General features: G+C 36.0%; 1 protein-coding gene across 12 annotated transcripts in view; it reads right to left on the bottom strand.

Annotated features, from left to right (window-relative positions):
• NBEA (neurobeachin) overlaps positions 1-24281 on the bottom strand; it is a 498960-nt gene that overhangs the window by 69675 nt on the left and 405004 nt on the right. For all 12 annotated transcript variants that reach the window (XM_054056357.1, XM_054056365.1, XM_054056384.1 and 9 more), the window contains 3 exons: positions 22208-22323; positions 12081-12193; positions 3188-3328 (listed from right to left, as the gene is read on the bottom strand). In XM_054056357.1, the coding sequence (XP_053912332.1) occupies positions 3188-3328; positions 12081-12193; positions 22208-22323 (370 nt within the window). The remainder of the gene's footprint in view (positions 1-3187; positions 3329-12080; positions 12194-22207; positions 22324-24281) is intronic.

Below are 24281 nucleotides of genomic sequence, written 5' to 3'. Positions count from 1 at the left end.
TGTTGGATTCTTCGTTTAAACTATTGTAACAACGGCAACTCAAATATTCACTGACCCACATAGAAAGCAGGGGAAAAAAATTACTCTTGAACCAGGCAGCAAGGTCATCTATCCATAAGCTATGAATATTTAATTTCATTGAAACCAAACCAGAACTCTGTTAACAGAGCAGTGCACTTCTTTCCAGAATACTTTTTATTGTGTTTGCTGGAGCAAAACTTGTGGGTGATGTTAGCTCAGATTTCCCAAGGAATAAGTTGAATTTCTTAGGTTTAGATCCAAAGATGTGTGATGTGCAAAAATGTGTAAAAATAGTTTTGATTTCAGTAACACCTCAAAGGAGAGGAAGGCAATATTACACAAAACTTGGTGTTCTTTATTTAATTTTATCAATGTTATTAACCTGACTGAACAGATGGATTTTTTTTTTAACATGGATTTTCACTGGATACTCTTAGTACACAAAAGAACTCAAGAAAAAAATGCATTAACAGTGAAAAAATTTATTAATGACATAACAGAGATGGAGGTTGATGATATAAAAATCAATTAAACAGTACAGAACTGAGGCTAAGGTATAAAGTGCCTTTTATAAAAGTAGTCTGATATATCAGATAAGGAAAGCCACAGAGGGAAATCTAAGTCATTATCATAGAATTGACTCAGAAGAATGATATCAAAAGCAATGTTTTGAAGAGACTGACAGGAAACAGATTGCGTATGTCAAAACCAAATGGCGAGATTCAAAACTTTTCTTAAGATTTTGTGGCAATTACACAGCTCTGTATATACATACGTCAGAGTGGCTGAAACTTCCTTTCCTGCTGCAACTACTGTTTCCTAAAACCAAAGGTCTAAGCATGTCATTTCCTCCCTGAATCCCTATTACTCTATACTGGTTGTTCTGTTTCTACTTAGATTGTCTTGTTCCCTGCATACTTTTTGGTCATGGCTTTGTTTGTTTGTGTGCCTGACAGCTTGTTTTCTCTCAATTTCTTTTTTCTTTCCCTTTTCTTCTATTTTTGGTCTACTCAGTCTTCTTCTATGATTTTACCTTCGACTCCTCTCTTTCACTCTGTTTTCACTTATTACCAAAAGCTCTACTGTAACACATCTCTTCCCATGAATCTCCTCAAATCTCTTAAAATACTGAAAACATTGTTCTGTTTGAATCTCTGCATGTCTTATTGTCACCTTTCTCTTCTTGGACTAGACTGTAATTTACCATTTATAAAACATTCATATGCCGTCTTCTTCACCAAGTCAGACCAAAACGCTACCTCAAAAAATTCACAAGCAAGAAATTCCTCTTTAGCTTCCAGAAATCTGACTTAGCTTTAACAATCAACTTCACTGGTATAGTTTTCTCTGTTAGGAGTTTGTATCCTTTATTTCGTAGCCTAAAGTATCTCTCTCTAAGAATTACTATGACTTCATAATCATGGTAGCTATAATCTTTTACTGTGCCTATACATACTTATTTCCAAATCTTTCTTTTGGGTTCCCATGTACAGCCCTATTTGATCTCATCACATTCTTTCTTCCCTTTCCTGAGCTTTAGACTTTCCCCACACGTCTCCCTCTCATTTCTGTTGTCTTCTCCCACTAGTGATTGCTTTTCTTTGCTGGTCACTCCTATTTAAACAATCTTTAAACTACTTATCTAGGTGTGCCCCCTTATTTAAGTTCTCCTTTTGTCATTTTCACCTTCTTGCCATCAGCAATCTTCTCCCTGGAAAGCATTGCTTTTCCTTTTTTGTTTCTGCTTTCTAGTCTCACAACATTATTATTTTCTCCAACAAACATAATTTGTCAGGTCTATGTTGCAAGGTCATCAAGGCAGAGACCTTATTCTCTTGTGTTTTTAGGGCAGAATAAAAAGAAGCAAGAACACCTACATTACTACATAAACAGCAGTAGTAAAAATGACACAGCATTAGCCTAATACAGGAAATGAATACTCCTTTGTGTGTTGTACATTCAGCCTGTAAGCAGACTTTCAAACCTAAGAATTTGCCGACTAGCAAGAAGGGATCTTTTGTTGAATAGCAGCCAAAATTAATAGATAAACATGCAAATAAACCCACTGGTTTTAATATACTTTAAGGCAACAAAGAAGCACATGTGAACCATAAAATGAATTCACAGTACATGAATAATTTAGCAACATTTTAAAGGAGTACAATGATCCCCCCATGCGGAAGTGTAATCAACGCTTAGTTTCCCATGGGTCAAGAAGTATATTCTGAACTCATAGAAATATGAATTCTTCCCTTCTGAACAAAAATCTAGCACATGTCTAAGCAAAGATGAGACGAGTGAAAATTCAGTTATCTAGCTTTGCGCAGCTCTGTTTTGTCTGGCTGTATGTGAAACATGCTTACAATTATTGGGAGAGTACAGTTTGAGTTCAGTAATCAAATAACGACTCAATTTTTCATTAATTCAGTTTTCCCTGTGAAACCTTAAGTCTCTCATCTATGCTCCTTTTTGTGTAATTCATTGTGTTAACACATAAATCCAGATTAATTCTATCTTTGAAGTTTGGCCCCTTTTCCTAGATCTGATTTTGAGGACAGAATTTAAGCGGTTTCCAGAATTGAAATAGCAGTTTGAAGATAGAGTCAACATTTTTACTTTTCTGAAAACTATAAGTTATTAATTGAGAGACATAGTTCATTTGCATAAAAAATTACTCCATACTGCTTTAATATAAAACTAGTTCTATAATTCCCCTCTCAATCTGACACGGTTTAATATGCTTTTTATAAAAGGTTTTTATTTAATGTTGTATATATTTATATATATACACATATATTTAATGTATGTATATGTTCCTAGGTGAAAAACATAAATTAATATATGAGTAGATTCAGCTTTCTGTATTTTCTAGAGAATTTTTTTAAGATGGATTTAGTTTTAGATGGATTTTCTTCATCATACGTGTCCCTACATTACCAGAACTCTGTGTCTAAATACATTTCAAATTGGGTAGGCAGGACCCTCTGATTACTACAAATGAGTATACACAGTATACCTAGAGAATTTGTGAGATTTTTACGATATGGGAGATCACTGAGATTTTGATAAAAAGGCACTTTCATTAAAAAGTCAAAATAGTGATAAGTGACAGAACCGATGCTGTAGATAAAGACATCAATGAGAAACAGGATCCAGAAATACTTACAATACGAACAAGCCAGGCCAATGTAGAAGTAGATGTAGAGTAGTGGGTGTTGTAATGATAAGGTGGAGTCTGATCATCTTCCCACGTCTCATACCTTTCTGCATAGAAGACTGCTCTCTTTGGGTTCAAAGCACCAATAGGCTACAAAGGGATAAGAGGTCAAATATATTATCAGCTGAAGGGCAGCATGTCTGATATATCGCAGGCTAACACTGCTTTAAGATTCACTACATAGGAGATTCTGCAACCAAACTCATTACATGCTGTAGTAATCATTTTAGATTGCTGTAATCTTAGAATTTCTTTTCAAAAGCTTTGTGTACTAAAAGTCTTATGACTTTCCTTATTTTAATTTACAAATACAAGTGATTCATATCTGTAAACTTTCAAGATCTTCTTGAAGATTGAGTTATTTCCCAATTAATTCAGCAACATAGTTCTGGAGAAAGACTTCTAAAACTACATTTTAAATGCATTGAGGCCAAACTAATATTTCTGTTGCTGTCATTCACTATATTCACACAGCTAATGAAAACTGACTTTTGCTCACACAGGATACTTTGCAATGCATAGTTCACGATGAAAAGATTTCACATGGAACTGCTGATGGTGTGTGGTGATCCTAAGCAGAAATACTTAAAAAACATGCATAGTCCTGCAGGACTGGATATACTTTCTGACCAAACAAAGCCATGTTTTACTGAGCAAAGCAAATAAGCTTTATACTTAAAAACAATAGAATTTGGAAACTATTCACAAGTTCAAAGTCCATTCTAAGCATACTTAACAGACAGACTATACAAGTTAGGTAAAAAAACAAAAGAAATATAAGACAGTAGTAGGAACTGTTGATTTTGGATACATGCTTTTCTATTATTTGTTTAACCCATTTTCATAATTTTTTTTCAGAACGTATTTGTTATTGCGTGATAAAAAAATCACTAGGGTAAAGAAAATATAACAGAAAGTAACGAAAATGTTGAAATACATAAATGATCTTAAATCTGTTTTTACAGATGAGATAGTACTAGTGTATTTACTACCTATCTGGAAATAATCTTCAGATTTTAGCTTTTGTAGTAAAATTAACGAAACACACAGAGTTTAATACTTAGAGGAGAGCACAATTTCATACTAAATAATTGTATAGAGTTATTATAATTTTAAATGATTACTTGATTTGTATTAATAAAAATTAAGAGTTAGAGCTGATATTATGAAGGGAACTATGACTTGAAAACTAACATACACTCAAAGACTTTGAACCCTTTCAAAATTATAACAGGCATTTTTGCATTTCATTCCCCAGCACAATTTTTCTACTGAGTAAAAATCCAAAGTCATTTGGAATGGAAATACCTATACAAGGTCAAATCAGTGTGCTTTACTACACTACATATGTAACCAAATAATTTTAAAGCTACAAGTAGCTTCAGCACTGCTATATTTTTCAGATGTCTGTTAAAAAGGTTGCCATAGAATGCGCTGTTTTCCAGTTTTACATATTAGAGCTTGTTTTTGAACGTTTGGTGAACATGCACATTTTAAAGCATTACAGTTTCAGAATTTTTCATAAAACACTCTGAATGCTTAATACTTTGCTGTGTCATGGAGATGTTTAGAGCTTTCTCATATATGTAAAATGTATGAGTAATCCCTAAGGATCAGTGTTATCTGATGCAGATTGCACTGCAAGACCTCACAAAACATTCTTGAACGAGAAGTATAAGCCAGTCCCTAACTCTTTCCAGGCTTGTTTCCCAACTACAAGAAAAAGAAAATAATAAATATTTGCACTTTTGGTTACACACGGTTACACACTGGCAATACCATCCTCATCAAGGTATCATGCCGCCACTTCTGTGGCAGAACAGCTTCCAGTCCCTAAATAAGCACTTCAAAAGCTAAAGCAGTAATTCACACTCTAGTCTGTTAGCAGGAACATTCACCCTCCCTGAGAAGGGAACAGAAAACGGCAGACAAATCTATGAGTATGTTTTTTGTAATGGGAAAACACCCTGAGAATATCTCTTCCCTCCACTGTGAAGGTGCATCTTTCCCTAGGTTGCAGCGAATTCTGAAGCTATGAAAGAGAGAAGCATCATCTGTCAGAATATTATTGTACATATATGTTTGAAAGCACAGTAGAGAAAGGATTTGGTGACGAATGCAAGACTGAAAATCAAAATTCCAGGCCTTTCAGAGCATATTTGAAGCTGATCAGATGTCTTTCATCAAATAAGCTATGACTTTTCATTCTTCACTGTAAATTGATTACAGTAACAAGAACTGTGAAACATAACTGATGCTAAAAAAAAAATTACAAGATATTTTATAGACTAGCAAAATTTTAATGAAGGTTTAACACATAGACTTCAATTTTTTTTAAAAAATATGTATAGTTGTATTTAATGAAAAAGGTACCTCTTTCAAGAACTTGACAATAATTTTCTGAAGTCACATAAAACACTAATGCTAATACTCCATCATGTTTTCTAGGTTCTTCAGGGAGAAGTGTTATTTCAATTTAAGAGATAAAAGATACGAAGCTGTAAAATAGCACAAAAAGTGACTGCACAAGTAGCTAAAATAATCTACTTTCAGAAGACACATGTTCAATTTATTAAATTATGAATCTAAAATGCTGTATTCTGAAGATTACCTTCAACCTCATCAATATTCTTTTCAGAGTTGGAATCCATTTTCCTTTCAATTACTTTAGTATTCATATGAAGAAAAATGCTGAAATGCATAGAATATCTGCTGAATAAAATGTGAAATATCATGAGAGGCATCTCTCTTCTTGTAGGAAATGGAAATTTTTATGTGAAGATCTCCAGGAAGCATCTTTTCTGGGAATTACCCTCCTTATCCCAGAGAGAAGGAAAGAAAGAAACAAGGGGGTGAGGTATTGCTGGCCATCAGCTAGAAGGTCTCACCTTGACTTCTCGGGACAGGTCCTGGACTGGATGAACTAGTGATCTTGATGGTAGCCTGGCATCCAGGAGACAGAGGTTTATTTCTGTCATTCCACAAAGATTTCTAGTGTTCCCAGGTAAACTGCTTGGCTATGACTATAGCCTGCAATATGAACGTGTGCTAGAGACCCCTGAGCTAGCTCTAGAGGGGCTGGCATGCAAACATGGCACCATTTTAGGCTGAGATGACAACTAGAATCTCAGATCCCTTTGTGAAACACTTCTATGCACATTAACGGAAAGGACTTAAACCTCCCCTGATGCAGGAAACTATGTACATTGAAAATACTAACAGAAAGTGCACAAATCTCTCATTTTTTTATTGTGCAAGTTAAAAACTTGCTGATTAAGAGCAAATAGATCAGGTTGCATGTACCAAATAAGCAAGCATTTTCTGAAAGTGAAAACTTCCATAAATAAAATAGCATGAAGTACATTCAGAGAGGTCCTCCCCTGTGTTCCTTAGGGGTTTTTTAACGTCCATGTGGCAAAATGCTGTTACCCACAGAAATGGTAACAGTTCATCCTTCAGTAAAGACATGCATCTTCTGTAAAGACTTTAAATCTCAGTTGTACCACTTAACAACAAACTCAGTTTTACTCTAATGAGGCACGTGCCCTGCTAGATGACAATTTCTACAATAATGGTAGTGATTTACATTTCTTGAGAAATATGTAGGGTATGTGGAGTTTTGTTCACTTTTCCATAGTGTTACTGTGTCATTCTTAGTTCAGAAAGTCAACTACTATGGTTTTAAACTGATACAATGGCTATACAATAGAGATATATTTTATTTACAAATAAAATCCCTGTATTGTCATGCAATAGAAGAAAATAATTTTATTTTCATTTCAATGGGATTCTGCTTCTGTGCAAACTAGTTAAAAATTATGTGCACAGACAATACAAAGGGAAAGCTCAATCTGTGTACTATATCTCAGTCACGTACCTTAACCACAAGGCTAGCACAGAAACTGAATTTAAGTCAAATTGTTCTGAACATTAAATAAGAGTTCTTTCTATAATGTTTTATAAAATGCTTTTTCCAAACACACCATTTGTCATTTTTATTAAAAAAGCCCTCTGCAAGGACTCATATCAAATAGTATTAACTTTTCATAACACGGTTTTCTAAGACATTCTTTAATCCAACCAAGCAAAGCGGCTCACTATGTGACAATGCCTATTCCACCTCTTTACTTCTGATATACTAAAAGTGGCTGTTTGAGTTTATTTTATGCTTCTTTTTCCATTTAAAAATAAAGTAAGTATTTACTTTAACATTAAAAACACATTGCTATTCATGTCATTCTTTTTTATCTAGCTAATCTCTTTAGACATCTGGCCTTTGAACCAGTGTATTGTCAATACATCTAGTGTTTATATCCACTGGACATGTTATGTTAGCTCATGTAATATTTACTGTTTTGCCAGCTATCTTTGTGGAACTACATTCTCTCATGAGAACAGAACTGAACATGGCATCCTATTTCTCCAGCCACTAAAACATTCTGCTTATTTTAACACTCTTTTACACAGCAGTTATCTTATCTGTTTATCTCTCTTTTTTTGTAATGTACTGTACAAAAGTGTATCTGGGTACAAAAGAAATCTTGAGTGTGGTTTTATTTGGCTCTGGCTGAATACAGACTGAGCCCTTCCAGACTGTTTGCTTTTTTATTAAAAACCCCACAAAACAACAGCCTTTAAGCAGGACATCTTAGGATGGTACTTCAAAGTTTAAAATAAATTCAAATTTATAAACAACTTTTCTTCAGCATATCAATATCAACTTTATCAAATGTAAGAGTTCTGGCAGATTCAAAGTACCAGAGTTTCACTCAGTAAATGAACTTTTTATTTAGAAAAGAAAATGTTTTAGTTTTGTGGCTTAAAACAAATGAGAACCAAGCGCTTTTTTTCTTCTTCTTCTGATGGTAGATTTCCATGTGGTAAAGAGAGGATTCTAAGTTAGAGAAACCGATTTCATTTTCCCAGTGAGAATGGCTCTTGCTAAGCTCATAAACTCCATTCCACAGCGTATACGTTTTTGGAAGTATTAAGTGTGGTTTGCCTTGAAATATTCACACTTCGATGCGTTCATTTGCATTATTACATTTAGAAGCCTTGGGGCTTTATCACTTCCCTTTCTTGAAATGGCACAGTAATAAGGAAAAGTGGTTATGCTTATCACCATCCGTCAGTCAAACACCCTCTATATTAACAAAATATAATTTTTCCACTCAATGAATGGGCAAGTGACGTCTCACACACATGTCAATATTAGTATTACTTTGCCTGGTGAAGAAATCATTTTATTTAACAGGATGTATGACTGGAAGTAAATGAGGAGAAATTCCCATTTACACTTAAATGAGCAGGGACAATGCATGATGTCAAACCCATGCATTCACTACAATTTAGGAGTAAAAGTCACACAATTTTGCACAAACAAATCATATCACATCTTAGGTGCCTCAAAACCCCTAAAAACTCTGTGCGCAATAAGGGCTGCATAGGTTTCCTGTATTAATGTTAAATACCATAGGTGTTCTTCTAAAGGAAATCTCAGTAAAGAAGAAAATAAGCAGATCACCTGGTGGTTTGATAGTGAAAAGATAATCTATGTATCTATGACAGCCTCTTTCATTAGCTTTTCATCCTGTCAAACAATAAATATAACCTTTAACCTTGTATATGTAATGAATAAAACTTGAGCCTACATTGTCTAATCAAATAAGAGGTACAATATATCCTACTGCTACAGCACTTTCCACGCCCATGGCTCCTGGTTTTAAATTATATGTAAAAGGAAAAAAAAGGTTTGACACAGGAATTTCCAGACACTTCAAACAAAAAGGGCAGAGGAATTTTAATTTTTTTTTCTTCTTTCAATTAAATCTAAATATAATTGTTCCGCAAGAACAAGCAACATTTGGATATAAAAGTACCACAATAGGGACTGCAACATTAAAACAGAATAAAATGAATGGAAGGTTAGGACAAGTTACACGTTCAAGATGGCTTTGCATAAATGTAAATATTTAAGTTTGAGCTAAATGCAAAAGGCATCTGTTTTACTCTGTCACTGACATCCTAAGCAAACCAAACACATCTAATTTAATTTCCCGAAAACGTATGAATTACATTTGTAGTGTATGTTTGATTAGGAGCTGTGCTATCACAAAAGTGATGTATCATATTTTATGCAGAAAATCTAGGAATCAAAGGTTAAAAAAATTCAAAAGCATTATAGTCATTCGTGACAGTTGACAGTGGAGCCTTGTATGAACTTTGTATAACACACAAATTAATTATTTTAAAAGAAGTTAGATTTAACATCTACATTTGCCAACCAAAGTTACTTTAAACCAAGAAAACAAAGCATGATAGGTGGCTTTACTTTTAATGTCATTGCTTTTGTGGGCTTTTACCACTACGTAATAGTGTAAGAATTCTAAATTGTTTCAAAAGATTGTTTGGGGAGTATTAATTACTAAATATTATGGGCAGAGGCATTGTGAAACCTAAGAAGGGGAAACTTGTGGCAGCACAGAAAGTCAGGAACTAACAAAGGAGGTTTTATCCATCAACAGATTAGCTGGAGATTTGCCGTCAGATTTGCAAGAAAATTTCTCCATTGCAGGGTAAAATCTGACGGAAGGAGGTAGCTCCTCATGGAAAAGATACTGAGAGTGCCTGCCCCAGAGGTCTGGCTGAGTCTTGATGGCACACCCTGGTTCAATAATGTGAACAATAAATCACTACTGCTTTTAAGCACTAAGCTACTCAGGATTCACCTCCCTAACAAGGAAAGAAGGGGCTTACTTACGGATATGGAGTAATATTGAAAATGAAAACAGAATTGCCAAGGAAATACTTCAGATATGTTCTGATTTTGAAGATTTTTTACTGATAATGCACAAATTGAAACAGGATGCAAGTAATGCAAAACAGCCAAAGTGCACAAAGTAAGGCATTTCATATGAACTGGCCACTGCCTTTTACAAAAAAATTGTATTCAATTTTTCCTTTTAAAACCATTGTGAAATGAAACCTATCAGATGTTATTATAATAAACACTGGAAAATTCTGACAATTACACCCCTTTTATCCTGAGGGATCCCACAACACTTTACAGATTGCACATGTGTTTTCTCATACAATCTATAGGGTAATGCAGCCCAGACCGTGCCAGAAAGGAAAGACCATTCTCCATAACTAGTTCTCCGTAGGCTTTTTTCAGTGGTCAAAGACTAGCTCTTAGCTCTTCCAGAGGAAAGCACTGGTAGCTTTTGAGTAAAAGAATGCACTTATCAAATTGGGTAAGAAAAGGTCCTCAGGCAAAATACTGCTGTGCACATTGCACGGATTCTTGAAGAATCATAAGTAACCAGAGACTTGATTTTACATTTCCTGTCTACCAGGCATGCAGTGATACTTAAAAAGCTATACAACCTCTAATTCCATAATGAGTCTTTACTAACTCATGAGGAAAACCTATCTATTCAACTATCATGCTACTTCCTGTAGCAATTACATACTTTAATAGGCTGCCATAAAAAATTTGGATTCAACCAGAACTAAATACCTTATGAAGGAGTCATGAGATACTAATATTGTTGTACTTCACCACACAAACTGCTACTAATACTAGGAAGAAGTGAATCTGAGAGATTTTGAAAAGTGTAACGGTCTCAATGAAAGGTTTATCATATATGAACAATTAAAATCCAGAAATATTTTTATACATGCTAGGGAACAAGCTAGCATATGATTACTGATCTTTATTTAACTCATGTCTGTGAATTTTCTTTTATCTTTCCTGGTGCACATTGCTATGGTGTTTACATAAGAGAAAAGGACATTTGTGAAACAAACCTGTTACATTGTAAGAGGTCAGAAATTCTATACAACAGAAGTAGTGTCTCAATCAATTTGTTTATATCTGAAGCATACTGTGAGTGTAGTTTAATTGCTGGTTTTATTTACTTATTTATCTAAGAAAAAAAGTGGAGGAAACTTGGGTAAATATCTGCTACTACGCAATCAAGACTTACTCTACTTATTTTGGAAATCTCACAAAAGCAGGTTCCTAGAAATTGTTATAATCCACCTGGAGGTAATGCAGGCACACTCTTCTCGAAAGGAAAATGAGACTGAAGTACCCAGGGTGGGACTTCTCCATTGCTGCCCAAGATGAGTGCTTGCAGGAAGTGGAGGAAAGAAAAGCAGATTTAAAGGCAGAAGCCCCAGAAATCTTTATCCCTTACCAGTAGCAGAAGGGAAAGCAGGGACTGCAGCACCGGGGGACAAAACAGGCCTAGGGGGTCATTTTCTCTTCTCCAGCCTTTTTCCTAAAGCCAGTGCATGACAGCTTCCTGTAGTTTTAAGCCTCACTGAACTTGTATGAGCAAACTTCTTTCTCCTGGCTGAGCAACTGTGGCAAGGGTGCATGGAAGCTGTCGTGCCCGGACACAGAAATCTCATACTGGGGATGTTGCAAGGCTCCCCATCTTCACTGGTAAGAAAGTACATACACTTTCTTTGTTGTTGGGGTCCAGGGAAGATCCTTCCCACAACTCAGTTTCAAGTCCTGTTTCTTGTCTTTATTCCAGTTGGCCAAAAGTAGAACCCCTCCTTGTGTTTCTGCTATGCTTGGCCAGTACACACCCTCTCTCCAGCCTGTTCACAGAGTTGCAGTACCAGAGGTCCAGGTTTGGAACCGGACCAGTCAGGGACAGGGAAATAGGAGAGTGTAGAGATAAATTAAAATAGAAATGTAATTTAAAATAGAAATGTCTATTTCAGACTTTTCTAGCTTTAAGATAAATACCTAAGCAGCCTATCAATATAACCCAAAATCTCTTCCTATAAAGGCAGGTGGACTGTCTTTAACAGAGTTGAAGCATACCTTTGAAAGATCCCTGAAGTTGCCCGGAAGGGTCAGGTCTAACTCTTCAGATTCATAGTTTGTTAAAACCCATGGAAACACAGGATATTGGTTCAAATCATTGTATGTTCGTCCTATTGAGAAAGAAAACATTTTAAAAATTAGGAAGTAACGTTCACTTCCCCAGGTGAAAAACAATCTAGCAGCTACTTTTGTTGTATCACATGTTCCCAGTTACCACCAGTTGACAGAATTAGGTGTAAATCTTCCAGACAAAAGTAGACGTTTAGATTCACTTACCTTGAATCAAAAATCAATGCAGAAATCAGCATCACCTTCATATTTAAAAACCACAGTATATCTTTCAAGATAACTAAAACCAACCATATGCAAATAAACACTTCTTTAATTTCCATTAAGCTATTTTTGTAGCATGAATGTTGAAATATAAACCGACTAGACTACTATATTCCTAGCAACTGAATGCAGTATCATTTGTTGGCAAAGATTAAATGAGAGTCCAACAGCAGGAGCTAAGTTTGATATTTGAAAAATCTAGATCTATCCTAGACCATATTGACCCATTATTCCTAAAGCTCTTCTTCATAGAAGAACTGGTGATATTTTACAGCAACAGTGAAATCAAAAGTGGAAAAAGGCATGTTTGCTTTAACACTATTTCCTAAGTACTTTGAAAATTAAAAATAAATTTCTCACACTCAAATGACAGCACTGACTGCCCCAGGCCACTATCTCCAAACATAGAGAAAGAAATATCGCTGCCATTCCACAAGCTCAAATATGCACACCCCATCTTTAGATACAGTTTCAGAAGCACAATTTGCAACCAAAGTGAATTGAAAACTATGAATTCATCAAGAGGAAAGGTGTGTTTGGGAAAAGCTACTTCTGTGTCAATTGGTATGTAGTAGTATCAAACAGTTCAGTGATAAGGCAAATGAAGTTTCTCAGTACAGATCCATCCACCATATTGATTTACTGAGAACCACACAATACGCAACATGAGTCTTAAAAACCAAAATCAGGTCATAAATATATGTGTGTGTGTATTTATATAATATAATTAGTAGACTGAAATAAACCAGGTTAACAATTCCCACTCCTATGGCAGATTTACAGCCCTGTCTCAATAACTGCTTCCTTCCAGATTCTGGACAGATTCCTGGGGTACAAATCCCAGCACAGGAAAACACAGGCTTCCTTGTTCTGAGTAGCATTTGCAACTCCACAAAAATCAGCTCTGCTTTAATGAAATCTGAAACTTTCACTGCTCTACAAACACCTTGTTTTTTTCAATAGAAGCTGATGAACAAGAAGCATATTTCTATTTTGTACATGACTTCATTGGAAACTGGAAAAGTGCATAATATTAACAACTGTGTCCTCATTTTTACATTTTGAACACACACATGCTCACAAGAATATTAAAAAAATAATTGAAGTACGAATACAACTTTGTTAAAAAACATCAGCACTGTGTGCCACACACAAAGAAGGATGGATAGAAACAAAAATGCATCTTCTTTAATATCAGCATGAATTAATGAAAAACCATTCTTGGACAGAATGAGAACTTACCAAACAATTAAATCAAATGTACTGTCTGGTGGAATATTAACAGTTTTAGGGTTTTTTTTCAGGAGGTCTATACATCTTGAAGTAAGACAACTCTGCTTCATTTTCCACAAATGTCAAATTAGAGTATTATTGTCCTCTTTTGCAAGGGATTAATTACATATGATTTGTAAAGTTTCTAGAGATTGTAAAATTTAAGGTTCTATAATATATGGTCTTTATAAAACTTTACCTTTGTAGAATAAATGTTTTTTCTTACCATCAGAATCCTCAATTAAGTTAACAGAAGAGTGTGCAAAAGATTCCACGAAAGAAAGATGTATGTGCTTATGTAGACAGCAGACTAAAAGAAATTTGAGATTTGGGAAGAGAATGACTGAGATGACTGTGGTCTATTACAAACCATAAGCAAAAAAAAGATGCTTCCTCAGAATCAAAAGTTTTATGGAAAGGAGTTCACAACAATAAACACCTTAAACTGAAAAAAACTTCATAGAAACATTTGGAAAGGTAAGAACATCCTTTCTCAAAATTTTGGAAAGAAATTTAGTGTTATGTAAAAAGACTTAATACTTCAAAACTGAGATTTACCATATTGCAGTTGCATTTCATTTTGACATTCATTTCATTTTGACTTCAATATTCAGACAACAAGAATTAGATGCTTTGTCCTATTGCACATGTGGAAATCAAAAATTTGTGGATAGAGCAAGAAAAAAGCAATTCCTAGCATAGCTGGTCTACACAAGTTCTTCTTCACTGCGTAGTTTTGATAGGTTACTTATAGCATGGAGATATGAACAAATTATCAAGTGGAACCAGCTCCATTTCAGCACAGAAACTCTTATGTGCATCTTCTTAACCCAAAATGAGAAATAATTGGAAGCAGTTTATCTCCCAGCTAAGGTAGGTTAAGTTACAAACAATGGAGTCTTAGTGATTATGTGTTTGATAAAACTTGCTTCCTACTTCAATATTTATAAAACATGTTTTATTTATGAGGATATTAATGACTAAGAACAGCTATTTATTTGTTTAGTACAGAAAGTTAGAGATATATTTTTCTGAATTCAACAATTTCCTTTTTATATTAATAAATTAAAATGACTCAAGGAGATAAAACATAACATAAATCGTGAGGGGAAACCAAACCTACATGATGAGATAAGCCCATACATCTATGCTTATCTGAGTGGAGGACAGTTACCTAGACCTATAATAGCATTACAAATTCCTAATTCTAAGTACTATTGGTTTAACTTTATTAGGAATGGTCTCCTGATCGATTCCGGCTTCACGCTGATATTTTCAGAGTTTAGTCAGCAGATGAATGTATTTAGCCATTTCATCAATGGTGCTTCCGGCAAGAATTATTTGGTTCTTCCTTTAGCTAAATAAATACAAAAGATAAACCTGTAGCGCTGTCGGTAGTCCCTATACCTTTTCAGAAGCTTCAGATTTTGCCCCAAGTAAGCTTACAGGGATTAATATTAAAGGCTGAATATTAAATATTGCAAGCTTATGACACTAATCTACCTGAACAATAAAACTGAGGCATAATAAATGAGATCTCAGAAATACTGGATATGTTTCTTCATTAGAAAAAAGTTTTTAATTAAACCATCCAATTTAATGTTTTTATATGACACTTTAGTTTTGAAGGTAAAGTGAGCTAGAGACAGCTGACAAAGAAATTATAACTGCAATTCCTTGGTGAAAATGTTAATGACAGCAAAATATTGTTTAATTAGATGATTGCAGCATCTGGATTAACACTCTTTAAGAGTGATGTTCCTGTCCTTGTCTGCTTCTTCACACTTTACAGACATTTTGTCATCTCTAGGTCATTAGGAAAGAATTTTTAATGATTTTTCTAGAAGCAAGTAGTTCGAGTTACATCTAATTAGATGACAATAATAAGCCCAACACATGCAGTAGCTAAATATATACATAATTAACCAGTGAGAGCTTGTACATCACAGAGCAAAAAAGTGGAAAATGCTAAACAGGCAAAAAGAAAGAGGGAGGGGGAAGAAGTTTGTCTGAATTTATTACCTGGCTGAAGATGTCTTTTTTTTTTTTCCACAAACCCTTAAAAATAATCCCTTTCCACTACAAGAATTTACTTACAAAAATTACGGATATAATTATTCTCCACTTTTAAAAGCTGAGGCAGGTAGGATTTAAAATAATTAAAATGCCAATAAATACAAATACAAATACAAATACAAATACACATTCAATATACTGAGAACTGAGAAGGAAAAAACAGCAAAAATCAGTTAAATATTGAGGAGCATATTTGTAAACTAGACTTCCAACTAAAATAGTGGGCACTGCAACCATATTACAAAAAACTCCTTGTTCCCACTCCTCTTGATTTGTTTTGCTGTGGTGGGATTACTTTTAGGTACATTTTCCCAATAATCTTGTAACTGAGGTCAGTAAAAATTACTTATTCCCTCTATCACACAGAGGGTTCTGTTGACGTACATGCCGATCACATGCAATATGGCCTTTTCCTATGCAACTGAAGAAAGAACAATTAGTATAATTGTAGCTGCTTCCGAGCCTTCAAAGCTAAAAGATCCCTGAGAAGGGAATAGGTAGGAGGCGGGGGAAGGTGGCCAGGAAGGCTTATGTCTACACAATCAGGACAAAAACCAGGAGCGCAGAGAGTGTAACACTGAGACTGATTGATAAGTAGCAGAGTGCAGTGTTTACCTTTGGGAGAAAAACCCAGAGCTGTAAACATGATGAAATATGCTTGAGTCAGAAAAGAGGGCAAGAAAGAGGTGAAGACCTTGGAAACAAAATAGGGAGCTGAGAAAATAGTTGGCTAGAGGGCCAGAGAAACAGGTTGAAACAAGGCTTCAGAGAGTTTTGAAAATGGAGAGAGAGATTTTGAATTGAAAATGCAATGAGTCATCAGGCTAAAGTGATGGTAATCATACGTCCTTAGATAGGAATTTATCTAGGAAGAGAGAATTATGATGGCTGAAGTAGGCAGTAATCAAGTCATGAGTATAGATCATAACAGAAACAGTTAAACTAAAAAAGAATCCAGGCAATGTTTCAGAAGTGGTAGCAGAGTGATATAAAGATTAAAAAAAAAAAAATCATAGAAAACTGGATTTTTTCCAAGGGGACACTTTAGTATTTAAAAACATTAAGAACTTACAGAATAGCCAGGGGCCGTGCTTGTCAGGACAGAGGTACTGGCAAATCAGGGACAGACTGAAGGAGAGATTTGTATATTTATTCCAGTGGTTCTGTACTAAATAGAACAACTGTGTAATTAACAGTATTAAAAAAGCAAGCAAAGCACCCAGTTGCACATCACGAATGAAAGAAATGAGTCAGTGTGAGAAGCCTCATTTCTGAATGTCTCTTCCAAGGCTCATGTTTCTTGAATAATTCCAGAAAAAGATCACAAGAAAACATGAGTGATTTCTTACTGTTTCATAAATGGCTAGACACCAATTAAACACCTTTGTAAGAAGAAAGGAAGCCACAAAGAATTGTCAAAAAGTGTACTAAACCACTTTGTTAGTGGACCTCTATTAATCTGGAAGAGAATTAAAATCAATAAAGGGACCTATATATCACCTACCAGCACTTAATTTCTTAAGTGCCAAACCTTGATGTTTCTTAAGTGACTAAGTTGTGGTTCAGATATGCTGAATAAGCCAGCAGGAGCTAAATTGCAACACAAATAAAATATGTTGATGTACATACTTCTCAGTGGCTAAAAACTATGATTCTTAGAAAAGATGCTGCTTAAATAAACAGTTATAGTCTAAAGCTATCACTGCCTACATGAATAATTACTGGCAAAGAAGTTCTGTCTTTTAACAAAATATTTCTTACAGCATCTCATTAGAGAAGATTATAATTAAAACTTTATTTGAAAACCGGATTTCCAAAGAAGAAAGAAAAGAGAACACGTCTTGTCTTTACTTGGCAGAGGAGTTCATAAATATATTCAGTGCTCTTTATCTTTGTGCAGATAATAGAAAAATCTGTATTTTCTTCTGACTGCCAAGGGTCCTGTCTACAGTGCATACAAAAATTTGATTTTGTTTAACACAGATGTATCTGGACAGTTATCATAGAATTACAGAATCATAGAATGGTTTAGGTTAGACTGGAATTGGATCGTCCAATTCCAACCCCAATGCCACAGGCAGGCAATCCTTTCACTAGATCACATTGCTCAAAGCTTCATCCAACCTGGCCTTGAACATCTCCAGGGATGGGCTATCCAAGACTTCTCTAGTCAACCTGTTCCAGTGCCTCTTCACCCTCAAACCAAAAAAATTTCTTCCTAATACCTAATCTAAATCTACTGTCTTTCAGCTTAAAAACATTATCCTTCATCCTATCACTACTCTGTCTGATAAAGAGCCCCTGCTCATCTTGTAGACCTTCTATAAGGTCTCCCAAGAGCCTTTTCTTCTCTAGGCTAAAGAAGCTCAACTCTCTCAGCCTGTCCTCATAAGGGAGGTGCTCCAGCCCTCTGATCATCTTTGTGGCCCTCCTCTGAACTCTCTCTAACAGATCCATGTCCTTCCTGTGCTGAAGATTCCAGAACCGAAGACAGGGCTCTGGGTGAGGTCTCATAAGAGCAGAGTACAAGGGAAGAATCTCCTCTATCGACATACTGGTCACACTTCTTTTGATCCTAGGATATGGATGGCCCTCAGGGCTGCAAGTGTACATTGCCAGCTCATGATGAGCTCCTCATCCAACAGCCCCCCCCATGCCCTTCTCTTCAGGGCTACTCTCAATTCATTCTCCACCCAGCCCACTACAGGCCTGAGGACAAATGGCCAGAAAGCTGGTTTATGGAAAAGGACCTGGGGGTGTTGGTTGATACCCTGCTGAACATGAGCTAGCAGCATGACCAGGTGGTCAAGAAGGCCAACAGCATCCTGGCTTGTGTCAGCAATAATGTAGCCAGCAGGACTAGGGAAGATGTCATCCGCACTGTACTCAGCATTGCTGTGGCCACACCTTGAATCCTGTGTTCAGTTTTGGGCCCCTTACTGCAAGATAGAAAATGAGATGCTGGGACATGTCCAAAGAAGAGCAATGAAGGTGGGGGGAGGGGCTGCAGCCTAAGTCTTATAAGGAGCAGCTGAAGGAATTGGGAAATTCAGTCTGGAGGAAAGGAGGCTGAGAGGAGACCTTACTGCTCTCCACAACTATATGAAAGGAGGTTGTAATGAGATGGGTATTAGTCTCTTCTCCCAAGTAACAAGTGATAGGACAAGAGGAAATGGTCTCATGTTGCATCAGGGGAGGTATAGGCTAGATATTAGGAAAGATTACTTCACTGAAAGGGTTGTCAAGTACTGGGATAGGCTGCTCAGGGAAGTGGTTGAGTCACTATCCCTGGAAGTACTTAAAAGACACGTAGATGTGATGCTAAGGGACAGGGTTTAGTGGTGGACTCGGCAATGTTAGGTTTATGGTTGGAATTGGTGATCTTAAAGGTCTTTTCCAACTTAAACAATTCTCTGACACGAGCAAATAAAATCTGTTTATCTACGATAATAGAGTCTATGAATCTTCCAAATTTTCAGAAAATGAAGAAGCAGAAATAGAAAGTAAATAATACAGTAATGCAACCATGCTTTCTTTCAAGCTCTTTGCATTGAAGCCTATTCTAACATGTAATAGTCACAGTGATTTCAGCAGTACCCTTTATTTCACTAATACTTCTGGAACACTATCAGATATGACAGCACTCTTGCTGACTGGGAAAGCACCCAAGAATCTCAGCTGCTTTTCGACATCCCTCTGAAGTCTTTTATGAGACCATACAATAATGCTTTCTTCTCAAACTAACATGATGATTGTTGCCCTTCTTGGGAAATGAAAGCAGAACAGAAAATATATAGATTGGTAAGGACCCATCAGCAAAAGCCAAACAATGCAGATGGCTTTGAAATAAAAATCAGAGAAAGGGATACTCTTCATGACAAGGAAAAGATCTTCAAACATTAGTCAACACCATGCTCACAGGTTAGCAGGAGAGTACGCATGGATATTAATTTTTATTTAAGCAATTCTAGTCACTTCCAAAACTCTTAAAAATCAGCACATTGTCTCTCCTTTAGAAAACATTTTTTTTGATCCCTGTGAATTCAAAGCATCATTAAAAAGAATAAATTTATAAATAAAGTCAGCTAATATAAAATGGAGACAAAGAATTAATGTGAATCTCTGCTGGAGACTCAGATTTATCTCCCTGCCTTTCAGGGAATATAATCTTTAGCTAAATTTGAATTTCATCATGCACTGCTGAAACACTTCATAAGATTGTAGGTAATGCTGTGAAACAGAGCAAGTGAGTTTGTACAATTAACAACGAGATTCCAAGAACGAATTAAATTTACTAGTAAGAGACAGATATAAAAAATCTGCCAGAAATGGAGTGTTTTGAGTCAGAGACACTACTAAGGTACTGACCAAGCTGCTGTAAACCTTTCCAAATACAATGCAAGCTCACAGGCAAACACACACACACAAAATAGCCGGTAATCCTCCAAACCTTGAGCATAACAGGTGGTCCCTGGAATGCAAATGTCAGGCCATCCTATTCTAAGGCAGGTGAATGATGCTAAATGACAGTAAGAGAAACTTGTCTCATGCGACTACCCATGCGTTTGGTTATAAAGCCTGCCTAGCAGTATTAGTATCAAACAACAGTTCAAAAAACATTTTTCTTGATAAGTCCAAGGTATCTCTTTGGGCTGAAGCTTATTTACAGATGGATACTTTAGTGTCAATTTCTAATTGACTTCAGACATAGCAATATCTTCCAAGTTTGGATGCTTTGGCTATTTACCCAAAAAATAAATGACCTTGGAGCTTTAAACTGGTTTAAAATGAAAAATAATTTATCAATAATTGGCTCAGCCTTTGTCTACTCTCATTTAAAAAGCTTAGACATGCTGCTTACAGAAAAAATGAATACATAGAAAGGAAATTACAAGTGAAGGACAGTTCTGCTGATAATGTATTGGTCGAGGACTGAGGAGATCCAGACTAAATTTCCAGCTCTCTAGTAAATCTGAGTTCAGGTAAGGCAGTCAGGGAGCCTGCAAGGCTCTGTCTGCATTTCCTCATCACCAGAAGGGCAGCGGATGTGTGAGAGACACGGAGCGGCTGGAGGCAGGCCAGTGTCCAGAGGCAGGATCGCGGCATTCTTGTGGTGCCGTGCCAGAGATAATAAATGCCCAGCAGGGCTCCTTCCTTCGGCAGAGATCTGCAGGACTGTAGCTATAATGCTTGGGAACCAAGCTGGTGTGCATGCACGGGACTGCACCGAACGGACTTTCCAGCTGAGGACTCCGGTAGCTTCAGGGTCTCTGCTTTGTGCTTCATTGCACAAGGTAAACATACCCTCAGATTTCCAACTGTTCAGTGGTAGCATTTGCTGTATCACACTCAGTTAATTTGATGACACATTTATTAATGTCTGTAAGACTGGATGCACAGAAAATGACTACCATATAAGCACAGAGGCAAAAGCCTAAAGGTTCAAATTAAGCTGGCTTGACAGCTCCTCAATTCTGCTGCTGACCTACTGGGAAGAATGCAGTGACTGTCCTGACTGGTCAGCGTAACGGGCACTTACAGGAGCTACCTTTGGGTTCTGCACTTACATCAGTCTCATATTTGGCCTGAGGAAAACCTCAAGAAGAAAAATTAAGACCAAGTAAAGATAAGAGTTGTAACACTGGAGTACGAAGTGATGCCTCGTGGAATTTAATTTGGGTTTCAAATTAAAGCACACTGGAGTGAAATATCTGAGCAAGTCTCTCTGCAGGCAGGTTCATAAGCAGCATGTGTGCCACAGCCAGAAATAGTAACAGTAGACAACCTCCTGGAAATCTTTGTATATAGTGTAGAAAAATGGTGGATTTTACATTTAAAATTACCACAGGAGATAACGCTAAAAGGGAAAGGTGAAAGGAAAATGCCGTTGTGTATGTTTAATGATAATTGCCAGAAAAGCTCTTCTTTTGCCAATAAGAAATGGATGTGTATAGCAGTTATTTCTCATTTTAAATATCTAATCTGATATTATATTTCATCTCAGAGAACTAAACGAGAAAAGATGCTGTAATCTAATCATACCACAATCCAGGTGACATCTGTACTAGGCAGAATGCTGTTGTTATTCTGCTGTCTCGTTGCTTTTGCTGAGAATGATGAAGTAGTAAAATTACATTTACCCATTATTATTTCCAGACACTCTCTGGCAATGGTTTGTTGACTCTAATAAAGCTTCAGACAAAGCTGTCAGCAGAGGAAATGGCAGAAGGGGAACAAGGAACAGCCTCCACAACAACAGATGAATCTAAAGTCTCAGTGCTAGGTTGTGCATTTTCTGATAAAATTTAATGTGTGTATTTCAGAATCTATCATAAAGCCGCAACTGAATTCTAGAGGGATAAATGTATTTTATCAAGTCATGATGCTTAATACTTTGACAAACACAAACATGTTATGAAGGATTAAAGAGTCAGAAGCCTTACCTGCTATAGTGTTGAGGAACATCAAATATTCAAAGTTAGATATCTCCCGTCTCTGCCAACGCTGAGTCATGTTGGAGGATTTATAAAGCTGTCGGGGAGTGGCCAGAGAGATTCTCCTAGGAAATACATTTAAAGAATGATTTTTTAAAGAGCCTCATTAAATGTTAGGATGTAGGGTGACGGTATTAATGTGATTAATTTCAGAGTGTCTCAGAGGCTTTCTTAGTTTATTTAATGAAGTCAAGAAGACACTATTACCTTATTTGAGAAATTACTAAAACTAAAACCTGTATTTTATTTTACAAGTACTACAGCATTGTAATAATTCAGAATGATACATTTTGTGTTTTATTTTGTTCTGAATCTGGGTAAAAGACTGGAAGTAAAAGAAGCTGCAGACCTCCTGGTGCCTGGTTTGTCCTGCCGAATAAAAGAAGAATACCATTTCCCTGTTTCAAAAGGATATATTGAGATAAGTTCATTAAGGTGAGTGAGTGATAGATTAAAGTGCCATATATTTCCATGCTGAAGATATTTATTCCCCAATCCTCCACGGTCAGCTACCCATGATCCCTTCCTATACCCCAGTAAGCTTTGAGACTTCTATTTATAGCCTGGTTTCTGGAAGAAACAAGGTTTATTCAGTTATCTGCTGGCATGCCCATCTTCCTGTCTCTCCATAATAACTTCTGAATTGAATTTCATTCAAATTTAGAAGAGGCGTAGAAGCTTCTAAGATACTCAATTCCCACACATTTTCTAAAACTTACATACATGACTGGATAAGGAAGAAAGTTACAGACTACTATGCCAAGGAAGAGAAAAGCAAAAAACTTCAGTTCAACATCACAATAACCAAATACTCTTAACCAAGTTCTAAATTACCCATAGCATATACTGTCCCTGGCTAGTAATATATAAGGGACTAGATTTGATCTAGACTAATGCGTTAAAGAAAAAAATCTGCAGCAAGAAGAACTAGCCTCACTGTTCACAATTCATTTCTAGAGAAAATAGTCCTTTCTGGAAACAAAAAAAAAAAGACAAGGAAAATCTTTGGAAGGTGAAAAAAATCATCTCCTCAGATACTTTTTTTTACAGTAACTTTAATCTTATAAATGGATCAAAATCGAGAATATGTTTATACCCGTTAAAAAAGGGGGTCGGGAATTCCTAATGTGTAGCCTTTTCATGAATTTAAGGAATACATATAGTATTTTTATAGCTTGTCAAGAGTGAATAGGGATACCCAATGCTTCAGCTTTCTGTTGCATACCAAAATCTCTAAGCATGCTATTTGCAGACTCTGAATGCTGAGTATTTTTCTAAATAAAGTCATATACAAGGCATCAAATTTGGCAGAGATCACAAAAATCTGGACCATCCACTTTAAAAGATATATGTACATACCATACATGCACCAAACTCTGTTTTTGGAGAAAGAATGAGTATCGATATGCAATTGGAGTGTATAGTTATCACAACTATAGGTCTACATTGTGTAGGTTGTCAGCATCTACCATACTTACGTTCACAAATTTGGCATAGAAAAATAGTATGCAAGTGTAGGTACACTTGCTTTTTTTTTTTTTTAAATCTCTGTATTTACCCAAAACAGCAGTACATAAGGTCTTGCTAGCGTGGCTAGCCTTATTTTACAGTGGACACTAAAATGCCAATGGCAGATAGATAGTGTCTCCAGTGTACTTGTACTTTACACAAGTACACTGGAGACACAATGAATTTTTTTTAAGTTGTTTCTATCACACTTCTTCTGAATAATTTATCTTAAGAATTATCTGAATGTAATTAACACTTTATATTGTATTTCATAGGATAACAATTACTTTTACAGTGGAACTCTCAAAGATATTCTGTCCCCAGTAAACTATGACTAATGCTGTATGCAAATTAATAAATATGGAAACTAAAAATACTAAAGAGATCATTACATTTATACAGCATTTCTGCCACAGACTTTCTGTTCCTCCCTTGACAAAACAATATTTGTGCATCAGTACAGCTTAGCAGCTGCTTTTAGTCTTCACCCACAATCTCCTAGGGAATCTCAGAA

Source organism: Cuculus canorus, chromosome 1 (assembly GCF_017976375.1).
Source record: "Cuculus canorus isolate bCucCan1 chromosome 1, bCucCan1.pri, whole genome shotgun sequence".
In the NCBI taxonomy this organism is placed as follows: domain Eukaryota; kingdom Metazoa; phylum Chordata; class Aves; order Cuculiformes; family Cuculidae; genus Cuculus; species Cuculus canorus.
This window is presented reverse-complemented; position numbering and strand designations above follow the sequence as displayed.